The sequence below is a fragment of the Myotis nattereri genome (assembly GCF_964212035.1).
Source record: "Myotis nattereri genome assembly, chromosome: 9".
In the NCBI taxonomy this organism is placed as follows: Eukaryota; Metazoa; Chordata; class Mammalia; order Chiroptera; family Vespertilionidae; genus Myotis; species Myotis nattereri.
Window position 1 is genome coordinate 8,643,329 of NC_138084.1, and position 13,896 is coordinate 8,657,224.

Consider the following 13,896-nt stretch of genomic DNA (forward strand, 5'->3'; position numbering starts at 1 on the left):
TGAGAGAAGGTTTATAGCAAACAGTAGAGGAGTACCATTGTCTGGGGATTTTGAAAAAGGTGTAATAAATGGTCAAGGCCTAGGTCAACTCACTATAAACCAGCCTCTGTTTCCTTACCTGTGAAATGGGTATAACAGCATCAGCACTTCCTACCTCCCGTGGTGTTTGTGAGGAACGCGTGGCCTAATATATGTGAAAATGCTTTGAAAAGTGTATTCTTACTAAAGCATTAGCTTCCTAATTTAGTTTTATCAAGCAAAATATGTGAGCACCTTCTATTCACAGAACTAATTTGTCACATGTTCTATAAAATTTTTATATTCTATAACATTAAAAAAAAACCACAAAGACTTTTTCCTAGGTGTGGAAGTGCCCACCAAAGCCCGCCTCCCCTGGAGCTGTATTTTGCTGCTCGTATTGTTGTCAATGATTTGAAGGGTATGTAACCCAGACTGAGATTCCTTACCAACCCCCCGAGACACATGGTGCAAACACAGGCACTGAACAGGCGCTCTGGCGGTAGCTGTTGTCATTTAAGGCTTTGCTTTCTAATTAATTTTGTACATCCTTGGCCACTGCCGGGAACAGAGTGTTTTTATGCTGTCAGAATTTTTTATTGTGAAATAAAATGGCAAAGGCTTTCCTACCCCAAAACCCGCCTGCTTCTCATTCTGCCTCGGCCAGATGGTGAGATGGAACCCCCTTCACAACCCAGCAGGGTCTGCTGGGTGCTGGTAAAGTACACTTGCAGGCGTGGCAGACCCTGTGTGGTCTCAGAGGCTGGCCCAGCCTGGGGCATGAGCCGATGGGCCATCCACGGGTCCCAGAGAAGCAGCCTACCCATGGCTGTGTGCATGGGGCCAAAAAGCCAATGCTGGCTCACATGCCTTTCTCAGAACAGAAAGAAGTCCCATCCAGGTTAGTGGCTCCCAGGGAATCCAGGGATGACGTGGTATGGACACAAACTCCCCAGACCACCTGCCCCTCCCACTCGGTGCTGCTCCCCAGCATTCACAGTGCCTGCCCGATGTTCAGCCCATTCCAGAGACCATGTGTTACGCTCCATGCTCAGCCTCTGGCCTAAGCTGCATGGACAAGAGAGACACCAACCCAAGAGCTACACACATCCATAGGCTGAGCAGCCACAAAAACCGTGGCTCCGCGTGTGGGAGGTCAACTGGATTCTCTGTAGGAAATACCAAGAAACAGTCTCTTAGCAGCAGAGACTCTGAGTGGTCAGGACTCCAAGAGGCCATGATGGGCTGTATTCAAAGCTAAAATCTAGGAAAGCAGAATATTGAGTAAGAGGCCAAGGAGATTTTGAGTACAGGAAAGAGGGCCTGTAACCAAAATCTATAATAATAATAAAAGCATCATATGCTAATTAGACCGGGCGACCTTCCGGATAAAGCCTGGGCTGCGAGGGAAGCCCAAGTCCTGGGTGCCTGCCAGCGGCCAGAGGGAAGCCCGGGTCCCAGGTGCCAGAGGAAAGCCGGTGCTGGCAGCTGGGGGGGAAGGAAGACCTACTCTTGCATGAATTTCGTGCATCGGGCCTCTACTAGACAAATAAAAACCAACTCGGTGTTCTCAGGAGGCCCTGTGCCTGACGGAGAGCCACTGTGGGGCTTCTGTGGCGCCATTGAGACGTGGACAGCTCAGGCAGCAATGCAGGGTGTCCCTCACGGGAGTTGAATCTACTGAAGCGCTCTCTGCAAGCACTTACGGAATCATCGAGAGACCAAAGGAGCTATTTTGTCCACCTCTGTCCCTCTGTAAAGAGGGCTCAAATATGTGCAAAAAAACACCCCTAAAAGCCAGTCTCATTGCAGAGATGAGAAATAAACTTGGAGTTTCCACAGAAAGCTTTGGTGGGATATCATTGCAGAGAATCAGCAGGGGGCCCAGGAATGAAGGGTTTTCTGCTCTACTCTTTTTTTTTTTCTTTCCTCCTGGACCCTGGCTGCTCTTATTTTTCAGGACAAATGAAATGATCAAGTGAAAGGAAGGGCTGGTGCCTATTTCAGTCCCAGGAGTGGCAGACAGACACAGACCCAGGGAGCCGGGAAAGACACACGGCAAACCCAGCCTCTCCTTGCTGCCCCGCCCCCCTCCAGAAGCAGGAGAGCAAAGCATTCCAAAGGACGACCTCCGACGTCTGTGCGTAAACGTCGTGCATCCACCTCCTGAGCTCTGCTGGTGACTGGAAGTCAGGAAGAATGTGCCTAGGAAGGCGTGTGGAACCAAGTCATGGGAACATTAGTGAGGGGGAGGTCAATGGCCTGTTACCTGTAACGTGCGCACAGATGGTTAGCTGGACACATAATTGCTTTGGATCTCTCTCTGACATCTGGGAGGTGCGCTCATGACAAATGCAGGTTTGCACAGTGGGTACTTTATCTTAACATTTCAGTGTCTGTGTTTGCACATGAACAAACCCACATTGATGGAGAAGCCATCTGACACCTTGGACCCGAAATAAAGTTCTGTTAGCATGATAGTTGCACCACCAACCTCTCCTCCAAGCCCAAGAGCTCTGGCAAACGCTTGAAGGTAGAAGCACTCCTGGTTACCTGGTCTCTGAAATGGGCTACCCGAGCTTGCTCTGGACTCTGATGGGCCTTTGCTGAACATATTAAAGAGCTTGCTTTTTGCCCGGCCAGCGTGGCTCAGTGGTTGAGCATTGACCTATGAACCAGGGGGTCCCGGTTTGATTCCCAATCAGGGTACATGCCCAGTTGCAGGCTCGATCCACAGTGTAGGGCAGGGGTGGGCAAACTTTTTGACTCGAGGGCCACAATGGGTTCTTAAACTTGACCGGAGGGCCGGAACAAAAGCATGGATGGAGTGTTTGTGTGAACTAATATAAATTCAAAGTAAACATCATTACATAAAAGGGTACGGTCTTTTTTTTTTTTTTTTTTTTAGTTTTATTCATTTCAAATGGGCCGGATCCGGCCCGCGGGCTGTAGTTTGCCCACAGCTGGTGTAGGGTGTGCACGTACATAGGGCATTTACCACGAATAGAGCTTGCAGGATTGGAAGTTGCTCTGGGTGAGTCGTGAGTGGTGAGTGAACATGAAGGCCTAGGATATTACTGGCCACTACTGTAGATTTTATAAACACTATACAACAAGCCCTCTCCCTGCTTCCTTCTGAGAGGGTCAGAAATAGACCATGCTGCTCCATGAACAGGGATATGGGCTGGATTGATTGGAAATATCGCAGAGCACTGGCTGGGTAAGGCATAGATCACCATAAGAGAGAGAGAGAGAGAGAGAGAGAGAGAGAGAGAGAGAGAGAGAGAAATATGCTAATTAACCGGGACGCTGTAACGGGTTGACCAGACAGGAGGAGGTTGTGTGTGCAGCGTAGGGGTGCGGGGGGGCAGGCAAGGGCCTGATCAACAGCGGCCATGGCTACTTCAAGGGTCAGAGAGCGAGGAAGGGCCAGCCGAATCGCGTGCTAGGCTCCTAGTAAGAAATAACGATGGAGAGAAAAAGGAACATAGGGGATTGTCATGGCAATGTGGTTCTGGCTATTGCATAGTGGAGCATGATCAGATTAAGGAATTTTGTGGTATTCCTTAAGAAGAGGGATTTTTAACATGTAAGGGTTTCAGAACTGAGGACTTAATATTTTGACTTTGGAAATTTGTTCTTGGTTCACTGACCCTATCAGGCACAAAGGCTTCTCTCTGGCATTGAATTGACAGAGGAAAGAAAACTCATCTATGCTTTGCATCGTTAGAGTCTGAAGATATTTTCAAAGTACAGGACAGGCTGGCTCCCCACGGCCACAGGAAGCTTTTACGAAAGTGGCAGGGACACTTAATACTTGTTGGGGTGTCTCCTGTGGACCTGTGTCCTTGCGTGGGGTCTGAGGTGTTCAACAAAGAGTTCACAGCAATGTTCTCTGAAGACCAAGCGAGGACTGGGAGGGCTGCGGCGCCCTCGGAATAGGTAGCAGGGGTGGGACAACTGCCTCTGTGTGAGACCGGCCTGGGGCTGGCTGATTGGGATGTAATCTGTGCACCCAAAACCGAGGTGCTGTGAGTGAGAGGGAACCCGTCGCCAAGCCCCAGAGACATTGCTCCCATCAGAGGGAAAAAAAGTCACTCCTGAGGCACATGCGCTTCCATTTCTTACAGGATGTTCAGCTCCATTATAATCGTATGGGGCCACCATAATGCAATACATGACTATATTTTTCTACTGAGTAATAGGAACTCAGTAGAAAAATAACAGAAGAGCCCTGATGGTTCTGTGGTTAGAGCGTTGGCCTGTGCACCAAAGGGTCTTGGGGTCGATTCCCAGTCAAGGGTAGGTACCTGGATTGCAGGTTCAATCCCTCAAACCCAATTGATGTGTCTCTCTCACATTGATGTTTCTCTCTCACAATCGATGTTTCTCTCTTCCCTCCCTCCCTTCCACTCTCTCTAAAAAAAAAAAAAAAAAAAAAAAATGATGGAAAGAAAATATGCTTAGGTGAGGATTAATAAAAAAAGAAAAATAACAGAAGAAAGAGGAATAAGTAGGAATTCATTGTAAATAATACCATGGACCAAATTGTGTCTCCCCATCCATCCCCACCCTCACACATTGAAGCCTTAATCCCCAATGTGTTGAGATTTGGGGTTGTAGGTTTAGATGAGGTCATGAGGGAGGGTCCCTCCTGATGGGATGAATGTCCTTACAAGAAGAGGAAGAGACACCAGGCTCACTCTGGCCCTCCCATGTGAGGACACAGCAAGAAGGCAGCCGTCTACAAACCAGGAAGAGAGCTCCACCAGGAACTGAACTGGCTGGTGTCTTCATCTTGGACTTCCCAGTCACCGGGGCTGTGAGGGATAATTGTCCAAGCCACCCAGTCTGTGGTATTTTGCTATCACAGGCCAAGCATGTCAACACAAATAACATATTACCGAGTTCAGCCCAGCTTGCTTACTCCTGGGAACTGGAATTTTCACCTTGAAACTGGTTCTGGGAGAGACTTTTCCTTATAACACACGGTTCCCCAAGGGCAGCCACCTGCAGCCCCTGAGAAAGGCAGGGCTGCACTTGTGTTTATCTTTCACGAAGGCTGTTAATCACAGCAGTGTCTCCTCCTCCCGGAAGGTTTCTAAATTGGATTTTCTTCTAGAAGATAATACCGAACACCCGATGTCAGTCCTGGATGTGAGAGGACTGGGAAGGGAAGGGGCTGTTCCATCCCTCTTCTACATCCATGCTGCCACCTGGTGGATCCCACCACGAGAGAAACGGGAGGATTTTGTGTTCAAGACCAGAAACCTTGATGCAAATTTGTCCCGCAAACCCAAAGGGGCAAAATGATGGTGAGCATCGGCTGTGTGTCAGGTGGTGAGCTGAGCAGTTGGTCACTTCCCAACCACCCGGGCAGCGGGAGTTATCATGCACATTTCCACGCGAATTAAGGGCCTCCGAGAAGTTCAGAACCAGCTTTGTTGAAAAAAGCAATTGGATGGATAAATGAATGAACGCATGAGTACATGAATGAAGGCTTCATTTACGTGCACTGTGTCGGTGACAGAATGTTTGTGCTGCATGCAGATAAACTCCGAGATGAGAGTGATGGTCCTGGGTGAGTTTGTGAATGGATGGACGGGATAGCTAATCTTTTTTCCACGTCTCGGAAGAATTGTCCCTCAGGCCCCTGTTGAATCATCGGCTGATTATGTGGCCTTTGCCGCTCCCTCCCAACTCTCCCTGAACTTGTCACCCAGCTGGAAGCCAGCTGGGTGAGTCACTCCATTCTTCTCTTAGGAACTGGACCTGAGAAAGAGTTTGTTCTGGAAATGAACATGGTTCCCATGAGTCACTTAGTGGCTAAGTTATGAGGAAGCCCAGTGGGAAAAAAACAGGAGAGGCGTCAGGTGCAACAGGTATATGTAGCAAGAAGGAGGTAAGAGGGAAAGCTGCCCAGGCTCCTGGCGGCTTCCAGGCCCTGGTGCCGGTTGGCATGAGGGGACATGTGGTGTCTTTGTCTGTAGCTGCTCCCCGGCTCCTGGTGCCTCTGGTGGGGCTACAATCACAGGACCCTGGCCGCCTGTCCCAAATGGACAGACAGGGACATGTGGGCCAGGTAAGCCAGTCACCGCTCCTCTCCAAGGGATGCTAGTTGGAGCTGAGTTGTCCAGCGGCAGCACCTCCTTCTTTCCTTCTAGGGCCTGGAGGCCTCCTTTTTGTTGCTCTTACAGTAGTTTCTGTGCTTGTAGACAAAGAACCCTGCTGCTGGCCACTCTGGTGATTTTAGCAGCTAGTTCGAGTGGCCTTCCTTTTCCTCTCAACCAGCTGTGTCATCGATGCATTTTCTGCATTTCTCTCTGGTCACTTTCCCTCCCTCACTGCACAGTTACCTTCTTGGATGTGCTGATGCTCTGGTGTGGACGGGATGAAAGGACCAGGTGATGACTAAAACCCTCTTTGGGGCACCAGCTCCGGGGAGATCGAGCCCTTGGCCTTGTCTGCCGGCTGCGGGCTTTGTAATGCCGCCTGGGAGAAATGTGGTTGGCCCTCCCTAGCAAAGAGTCAGCTCACCACCCCCCCCCCCCATCACTCTTGGGCTCTGCAAATTCAAGGCTTCTCCCCACCTGCAGATCGGGCCTCCCTCCAGTTCATATCCTGTGGTCTCCACCCCTCCAGGCACCAGTAGCTCAACAGTGAGGGATGTGTCCTAAACACACTGGAAAATAATAATGATGATGACTCCCTGTCGGGGGAAGTGTCACTACGACCACTTTGTGGTCCCCCACCCAACCATCGTGTGAGAGCAGTGTCTCCATTTTTCAGATGAGGAAACAGGCTCAGAGAGGCCAGATAACTTTCCCAAGGTCGCGTATCTGGTTGGTTACAAAATCAAGACACTGATGAAAGGAAAGAGGCTGTGTTCCATGAGGCACCCCCTGGTGTTCCCCTCCAGGGAGACAGAAAGCCTGGAAGTGGTGACCAGCTCTCTCTTCCTTGTTCTCCAAGGAGCCAGGCCTCTGCTTGACCCCCTTGGCCACAGTGTGGGGCACAGATCACGTGGATAAGGTAGTTGGAGGTTTTCCCATCACACTTGACATTTCTCTTTCTCTCGGACTAGCAGATCTTCGATGAAAGGGTCATGCTATTAATAGCTGGCTACATGCGCTATCAGGTTTCATAATCCATGCTGGGCAAAACAGTTGCCCCTGGAGAGGAAGTGAGAGAAATGAGAGACACCTAGACAGAAAAGGACAGGGATCAGGTAGAAAATAACTAGCAACTAACTTCACATGAAAAATAACTAACAGGCAGCTTGGCCAAACCTTAAAGGCCAAACGTCAGGCTACAGCGCGATGTTCTCAGAGTTTTTAAAAAAGAAAGATATGCAAACGGGGAAATGACAGGAAAGGGGGTAGGCAGAGTGGCTTAGCTTCATGGCCAGGGGAAGAACAAGGCAGAAAGAAGCGAGGGGCCTTGAGAACCAAGGGGGGCTTATTGGTTAGCAGGTTTATATCCCCCCAGACCAAGGAGCCTCATTAGCAACCCTGTTCGGGACCCCTGCCCTCCCCTGCTGGCAGCTTTGTAAGCTTTGTGCTTGCTTACCAATAACTCAGCTTCCAGGCACAATCTCGCTTGTCCGTGATTCCCGTCCTCAACGTCACTAAACAACCCCGAGGAAAAGATCACTTCTGAGATCCCATCCTGAACTCAGAAGGACCTCAGTCCTACCCCTGCCGGCTGGCACCTCTGCCCTCCCTCTACCCTAACTTCCCGAAAGTAGAGGCTGCTAATCTGATTGGTCAGAGTCCAGGACATTCCTTGGGCCCTGCTTCACCAGTGGCCAGGCTCACTCCATCTGTAAGCCAGTGCACCGGTGCTCCGTGAGGGCCTCATGCAAGGACAAGCCTGCCTTCCTGAGCAGACCCGGCCGGCCAGGTGCTCCCCACCTCCAGGTGTGGACTGAGGGGGCACATGAACTAGGAGCTTCATTGATACCTTCAGCTCAACTTGCCAGGCTTCGAAGCAGCTCACCTTTAGTTCAGTGATCAACAAAGCGGTACTTTTATTTCCTGTTTAGCTGGTGGAGTGCTAGTAAATGTTTAACAACCAACGCTTCGGCTGAGGCGGGTGGGGGAAGGAAGGACTCTAATTGGTGCATTTGTCAAGTTCCGGGCATGACAACTCCCGCTGCAGCCAGCTGCTTGTCACCAGCAGGACATTATTAGGAAGTAAGGCGCCCTAGCCCACCCTCATACAGATACCAAGAGAAATAACCTCAAGGACATAGGTCATTGTAAGATGTAGCAAAATACTGAGGACGGGGTGGATTTTGAGTGTCTGTTACCTTAGTTTTAAATAAAGCTTCATTGTAAGTTGATAAAGTGTAATTTTTAATAATGGCAGGACTTAACAGCCGGCTTACACATTTCATGAAAATTTAGCCACTGGCTCTCGGGAGCTGTTCAGGCTGGCGGGCATGCCCCTGCGTTCATCTGTTATTCCTGCATATGGTGTTCTCTCAATGGCGACCCTTCTTGCTTCCATCTGTCAAACATCCTTTTTGTTCAGGAGGGCCTGACAATCACATGACCTGCCTCCCCACTGTCCTGATAACAGGACCTGGACCGCAGCCATGGGAGGAGGGGATAGGTGATAGGGTTGGGTACGGGCATTCCTGGGACCTTGGCTGTAATAGCATAATACTGCCAACCCCATTCTCACTTGCAAAGTTGTGGGAAACAACCCAGCCAACCCCAAAACCACGCCCTACCAGCATCAAGCCAGGTACTTCTTGTCGACGGCTCACCTGGGCTTCCCCCGAATCTGTGCCTCACCCAGCGAGAGAGCCGGGGGGGAACCGTAACCGGTCCCCGTCCCAGGCCTGGCTCTGCCTTTCCCTAGCTCTGTGTCGTTGGGCAAGGCCCTTCATCTCGTGGAGCCTCTGTTCCCTCACTTGTAAAACATGGCAAACCTACTTCACCAGACGCTGGTGAGAATTAAATGAGGTTGTTCATGCCAAGGCCTCCTTCTGTGCTCAGCACAGAGTGTGCCCAATCTTATGAGCATGGTGGGGGGTGGAGCGGAGGCCACTGGGACTCTGGGGAGGAAATGGGAACAGGCCGTGTTGTCCCCCACCCAACCACCCTGTGAGAGCAGTGTCTCCACTGGGACTCTGGGGAGGAGATGGGACACAGGCCCACTGGATATCGGCGCTGGGTGTCCCTGATGCCTCGTTTGTTCTCATTAAGATTCTCCAGCCCGCCCCTCACTGGCCTGGCCAGCCTGGAGTTTTCTGGGAGAACAAGATGCTCTCTAACAGCCACCAGCCTGGGCAGCAAGACTCCGGCTTCTTCCTGGGGAGGGAGGCAGAGCCCAGAGTCCCCGCCCAAGGTGCTTGGACTCCTGTGCGTACAGCAGAAGTTGCAGACTCTGAGGGACCGTCCCGCTTGTTTTATTTGGCCTGAATTGTGTTTGGAAACCTTTGAATTCATTGCTGATTTAGGAAGCAAGAGTTCTCACCTGACACTGTGCCCGCCCTCCTGGCTGAGCCACAAGCAGCTGGAGCTGGTTAACAACTACCCCCAGAGTCACGTGTGTGCGCTGCCCTTTGCCAGGTTCCACCCGGACCATGTCCCAGGGCATGAGCACTTGGAGGACGCTGCAGACTTTGGGGCACGTGTGTGCAATTTCCAGGGCTCCCACCACCACATTTACTCTTCACCGGTGTCTGCACCCTCATTGCACAGATGGGGCCTCCTGTTAATATAGATGAACCATTTCTATTGCCATCTGTAGCCAACCCCTCAGTGGTTCTCAACCTTGGCTGCACATTAGAATCACCTGGGAATCTTTTTAAAATCCTTATTTCTGGGCCTCATCCTCTGGAAATTCTGTTTCTTTGTTACTAATGTTGTGGCCCCACCCAAGAAGTTCTGGGTTGGCAGGAGGTGCTCACTCTTACACCCCTGTCCTTGGTAGCTTGCTTGCCTGCTGCCGCCATTGTGGCCCCACCCTATAACAAAGAAACAGAATTTCCGGAACATGAGGCCCAGAAATCAGAATTTCAAAAAGATCCCCAGGTGATTCTAATGTGCAGCCAAGGTTGAGAACCACTGACAGTAAACTACATCCCACCCCTCCTGTTCCCTTGAGAACAACATTCCAGCACGTCTAAGACATCTGATTCACTGGCCAGCTCCTTTTCATCCTCCTTTTGCCAGAAGCCCAAACTTCACACATTCTCTGGCTATGACCTACCGCTGCTGCTGGCATAGTGAAGGCACAATGGCATCTAGATGCCAAGTATCAAAATGTTATACTTGAGCACGGCTGGCGTGGCTCAGTGGTTGAATGTTAACCTCTGAACCAGGAGGTAAGGGTTCGATTCCTGGTGGGGGCGCATGCCCAAGTTTAGTGTGTGGCGTGCAGGAGGCAGCCAATCAATGATTCTCTCTCATCATTGATGTTTCTTTCTCTCTCTCTCTCCCTTCCTCTCTGAAACCAATAAAAATATGTATTTTTTAAATCTTATACTTGATTGAAGATTTGTTTCACAAAATAATGTTTTCTTTATTTGTGTGCTTGTGTCACAGAGATCTCACTCCTCCCATTTGTTCCTCACCAGAGAGACAGCACCTGGCAAGTGGGCGGGGGGGGGGGGGAGGGTGGTTGGGGGTGGCAGCAGGTGCCCCACAGACACCTCTCACCACGCAAAGGGGAAAGGGGAGATGAGGCTGCACCGCCACTTGTCACTCAGCTGGATTATTAATTACTGCAGCCCAAACTGCTTTCCCTGCTTTCTTCCTTCCTTCGTCTGTTCTCAACCCAGCAGCACAGTCAGATTCTGCCTCTCACTGGCTGAAAATCCTCTACCCACGCCCCCTCCCACTTGGAGTAAAACCCAGAGCCTTACCATGGCTGGAAGGTCCCGCATGAATGGACCTTCTCTGCATTAGCCCTTCCACTCTCCTCTCACTCCTCCTCCATTTAAGATGGTGAATTGTGTTTATCTGCCATCTGGCTTTTTGCAGACCCTCCAACATCCCAGCAGGCTCCCACCTTCAGCCTTTGTACTGGCGCTTCTGCTGGAACATTCCCAGGATGCCACATGGCTATCACCCTCAACCACCTTCAAACCTTGCTTACACATTAACTCTTCCGGAAACCCTATGTGAAATTCTACCCTGCTTTCTGCTGACCCTCCTGACCCTCCTCTTCCCCTCCCCCCTTAGTATGTTATCATCTGTGATACCATATTATGATTTCCCTATTTATAACAGCATCTGTGTCTCCCCAATCCCGGGTTGCAAGAGCCCCAGAGAGTGCCTGGCACAGAATCAGCTCTCAACTACTTCTTGAATAAGTTAATTTCTAGAAAGGACCTTGGCTTTGATCAGATCATCAAAAAGATTTGTGGTCCAAAAACCACTAAAAAACGAAACACTTCCAAGGAATAAAGCTGTTGGAAAACACACACATCCATGTCCTTCAAGAGCCCCACTGAGCCGGGACAAGGCAACGGGACCAAATATATATTGCCTTTGGTTTTCCCCAGTTCCCTCCTGACGTGGCCGTGTTGGGAGCCCCTCCCCTGGTGTTGGGAGCCCCTAAACGCCAGCAGGGCAGCAGCTTCCAGACCCCGTGAGAAAGCTCCCCAGGCACAGCACAGAGAGGAGACACACCATGAGATTTACCACGTGGGCACTGTATGTGGAGTACATGCTGGGAGCAACAAGAACAGCAGTAAATACAGAACAGAAAATAACAATTTTTGAAATGACAACGAACAGGACACATTATCTAAGCACTAACACCTAAGGAGGTGGCTGCCCAGGCTCTGGTGGGCAGCGCCTCAGGAGAAAGAGGCTGACTTCTTTCCAGGCTGCCTGGTCTTCAGTCCTTGTAACTTCTCATCTTTCAGCGCCTTCAAGAACTTATCTGCAGGAGAGCAAGACACGCTTAGCTTGAGTAGAGATAAGGGCATTTACTAATGCTGTGAATGCAACTGTGTGCTCCCTACAGGAGCCCCAAATCCACTATGATCCAAAACATGTATAAGTGGAGAATATGTAGTTGCGAAATCCAGGACTTAGAAAAGTCCAAGTGTTCTAGGAATTGTTTCTAGAGACCTGCTGCCTCATGGACCTAAACATTTGGGTTATTTCATACCCCTTCTCTGTGTGGGAGGTGGGGGCAATTTTATAGAATAATGGGGATGGTCTTTCAAAGACCATCTGCTCGCCTTCAGTGGCCAGGTGCTAGCCACAGTCAGAACAGGTGATGGGAAAAACAAAGTCTGCAGAACAGCCTATGGCTACTGAACATTCTACAGAGCAAATAGGTCCTCCAGGAGTCGAATTGGACTGGGTATGATTTTACTCTCCCACAGCAGCTTGCATGCTCCAGGAATTCCACCCTCACCAGCACACCTGGTCTCCTGGTTAAGTAAGATCCCAGAGACTTCAAACCTAAGATCAGATGGCAGAGTTCAGGACCCTGGTGAGAGGGCTACGGGTGGAGGTGGGGGTGGGGGTAGGGGTGGTGGAGGTGGAGGGGGCTGGGAGTGTCCCAGGGAAGCTATCATCCAGCATTGTCCTTGGGCCTCCTGGGTCTTGCACAATTCCCATCTGCCCCCTAAGACACTCCAATCAACCCGCCCTTACTTCCCCCACCTCCCGCCCAGGATCCCAGTTGAAGATAAATGCTAAATCTCAGTCTCTAGAAAAAGGGGCTGCCTGCGGTGGGCAGAGTTCCAGGGGTAGTTGTGTTACTGTGCAAGCGGCTTAAGGTTCAGGAGGAGGCTGGTGGTGGGTGGAGTTCCAGGTTTGGGGGCTCAGGGTCCAGATTCCCGGAAGGGCTCAGGATGGAGGGAGGATGGAGTTGGAGGAAAAGAGTCGGTTGAAATCCAGGATGGGGGGAATCTGGGTTCTGGGGATCAGCTGGAAATCTGGGACACCTGGGTGCTGGAGCCTGAGCCCGAGGCCACATTTGGGGGGGACCTCGGTAGGGGGACATGGAGCCAAGAATGGAGTCAAGGCCGCCCAAGGGTGGCCCCAGCTGCCCGGGGAGGTCACGCACAGCGCTGGGAGTCGAAGCCGTCCCCAGTGATGGTGAGCAGCTCCAGCTCCTTAATGCGGATCTCCAGTTCGCACAACTCCTCGGGGTGGGAGGCGGAGACGAGCCGGGAGGGCGTGGTGCCAGGCGTCAGGGGCGAGGCAGCCACCTCGGGCCCTGGCGGCGGCGAGTAGAAGAAGCGCAGAGGCTCATAGGGGATGGAGGCCAGGCCAGAGGGCCAGGGCGGGGGGCACGGGCGCTCGCTGGGGGGACCCAGGCCCGGGGGTGGCGGCAGGGGCATCGGGGCCGGGGGCGCCTGCGGCAGGGACCGGCCCCCCGCCGGCCCGCCCGCCTTCAGCGGTACGAAGAGCTTCTTCCAGATACTGAAGTCGCTCAGCGGGGACGTGGAGACCCCGCGGTCGTAGAGGGACGGGAAATAGAGGGGCGGGGCCGGCCGCTGGCTCATCGTGGGGCTCTGGCGGCCGCGCCGCCCCTTCGGCATCTTTTGAATGGGAGGCTGCGTGGGAGGAACCCCGCGCCGGGAGACCCGCGCCTGCCTCGAGTGGCCGGGTTCTGACATTCCACAGGCCACGCCCCGAGGGGCTCGGCCCCACCCCTTCGTGTTAGCCCCGCCCCCAACAAGCGGGGCTCTGAGATCCGGTTGGCCACGCCCCAGAATGTGGCCACGCCCATTGGCAGGTGGCAGGCCGCGCCCCTGGAGTGAGACAGGCACCCGCAGTGGGGCGCGAGTGTGAAGTCCCGCAGGCGCGTCCTAATGCCCGGCCCAACCCCTTGGTTCCGCTCCACCACAGCACCCTTCGCCTCCAGCCCCAAGCCGGGCTCAGCCCCCTGTTCTCC

At 52.0% G+C, this 13,896-nt stretch overlaps 1 protein-coding gene across 1 annotated transcript; it reads right to left on the reverse strand.

Annotated features, from left to right (window-relative positions):
• Positions 1–11,836: 11,836 nt before the first annotated feature.
• On the reverse strand, positions 11,837–13,540 carry LOC308525596 (uncharacterized protein C11orf91 homolog; the record flags this gene model as incomplete). The annotated part of the gene is made up of 2 exons (XM_081100363.1): positions 11,837–11,922; positions 13,063–13,540. 2 exons carry the CDS (start codon positions 13,538–13,540, stop codon positions 11,837–11,839), a joined length of 564 nt encoding a protein of 187 aa, XP_080956489.1.
• Positions 13,541–13,896: the final 356 nt, after the last annotated feature.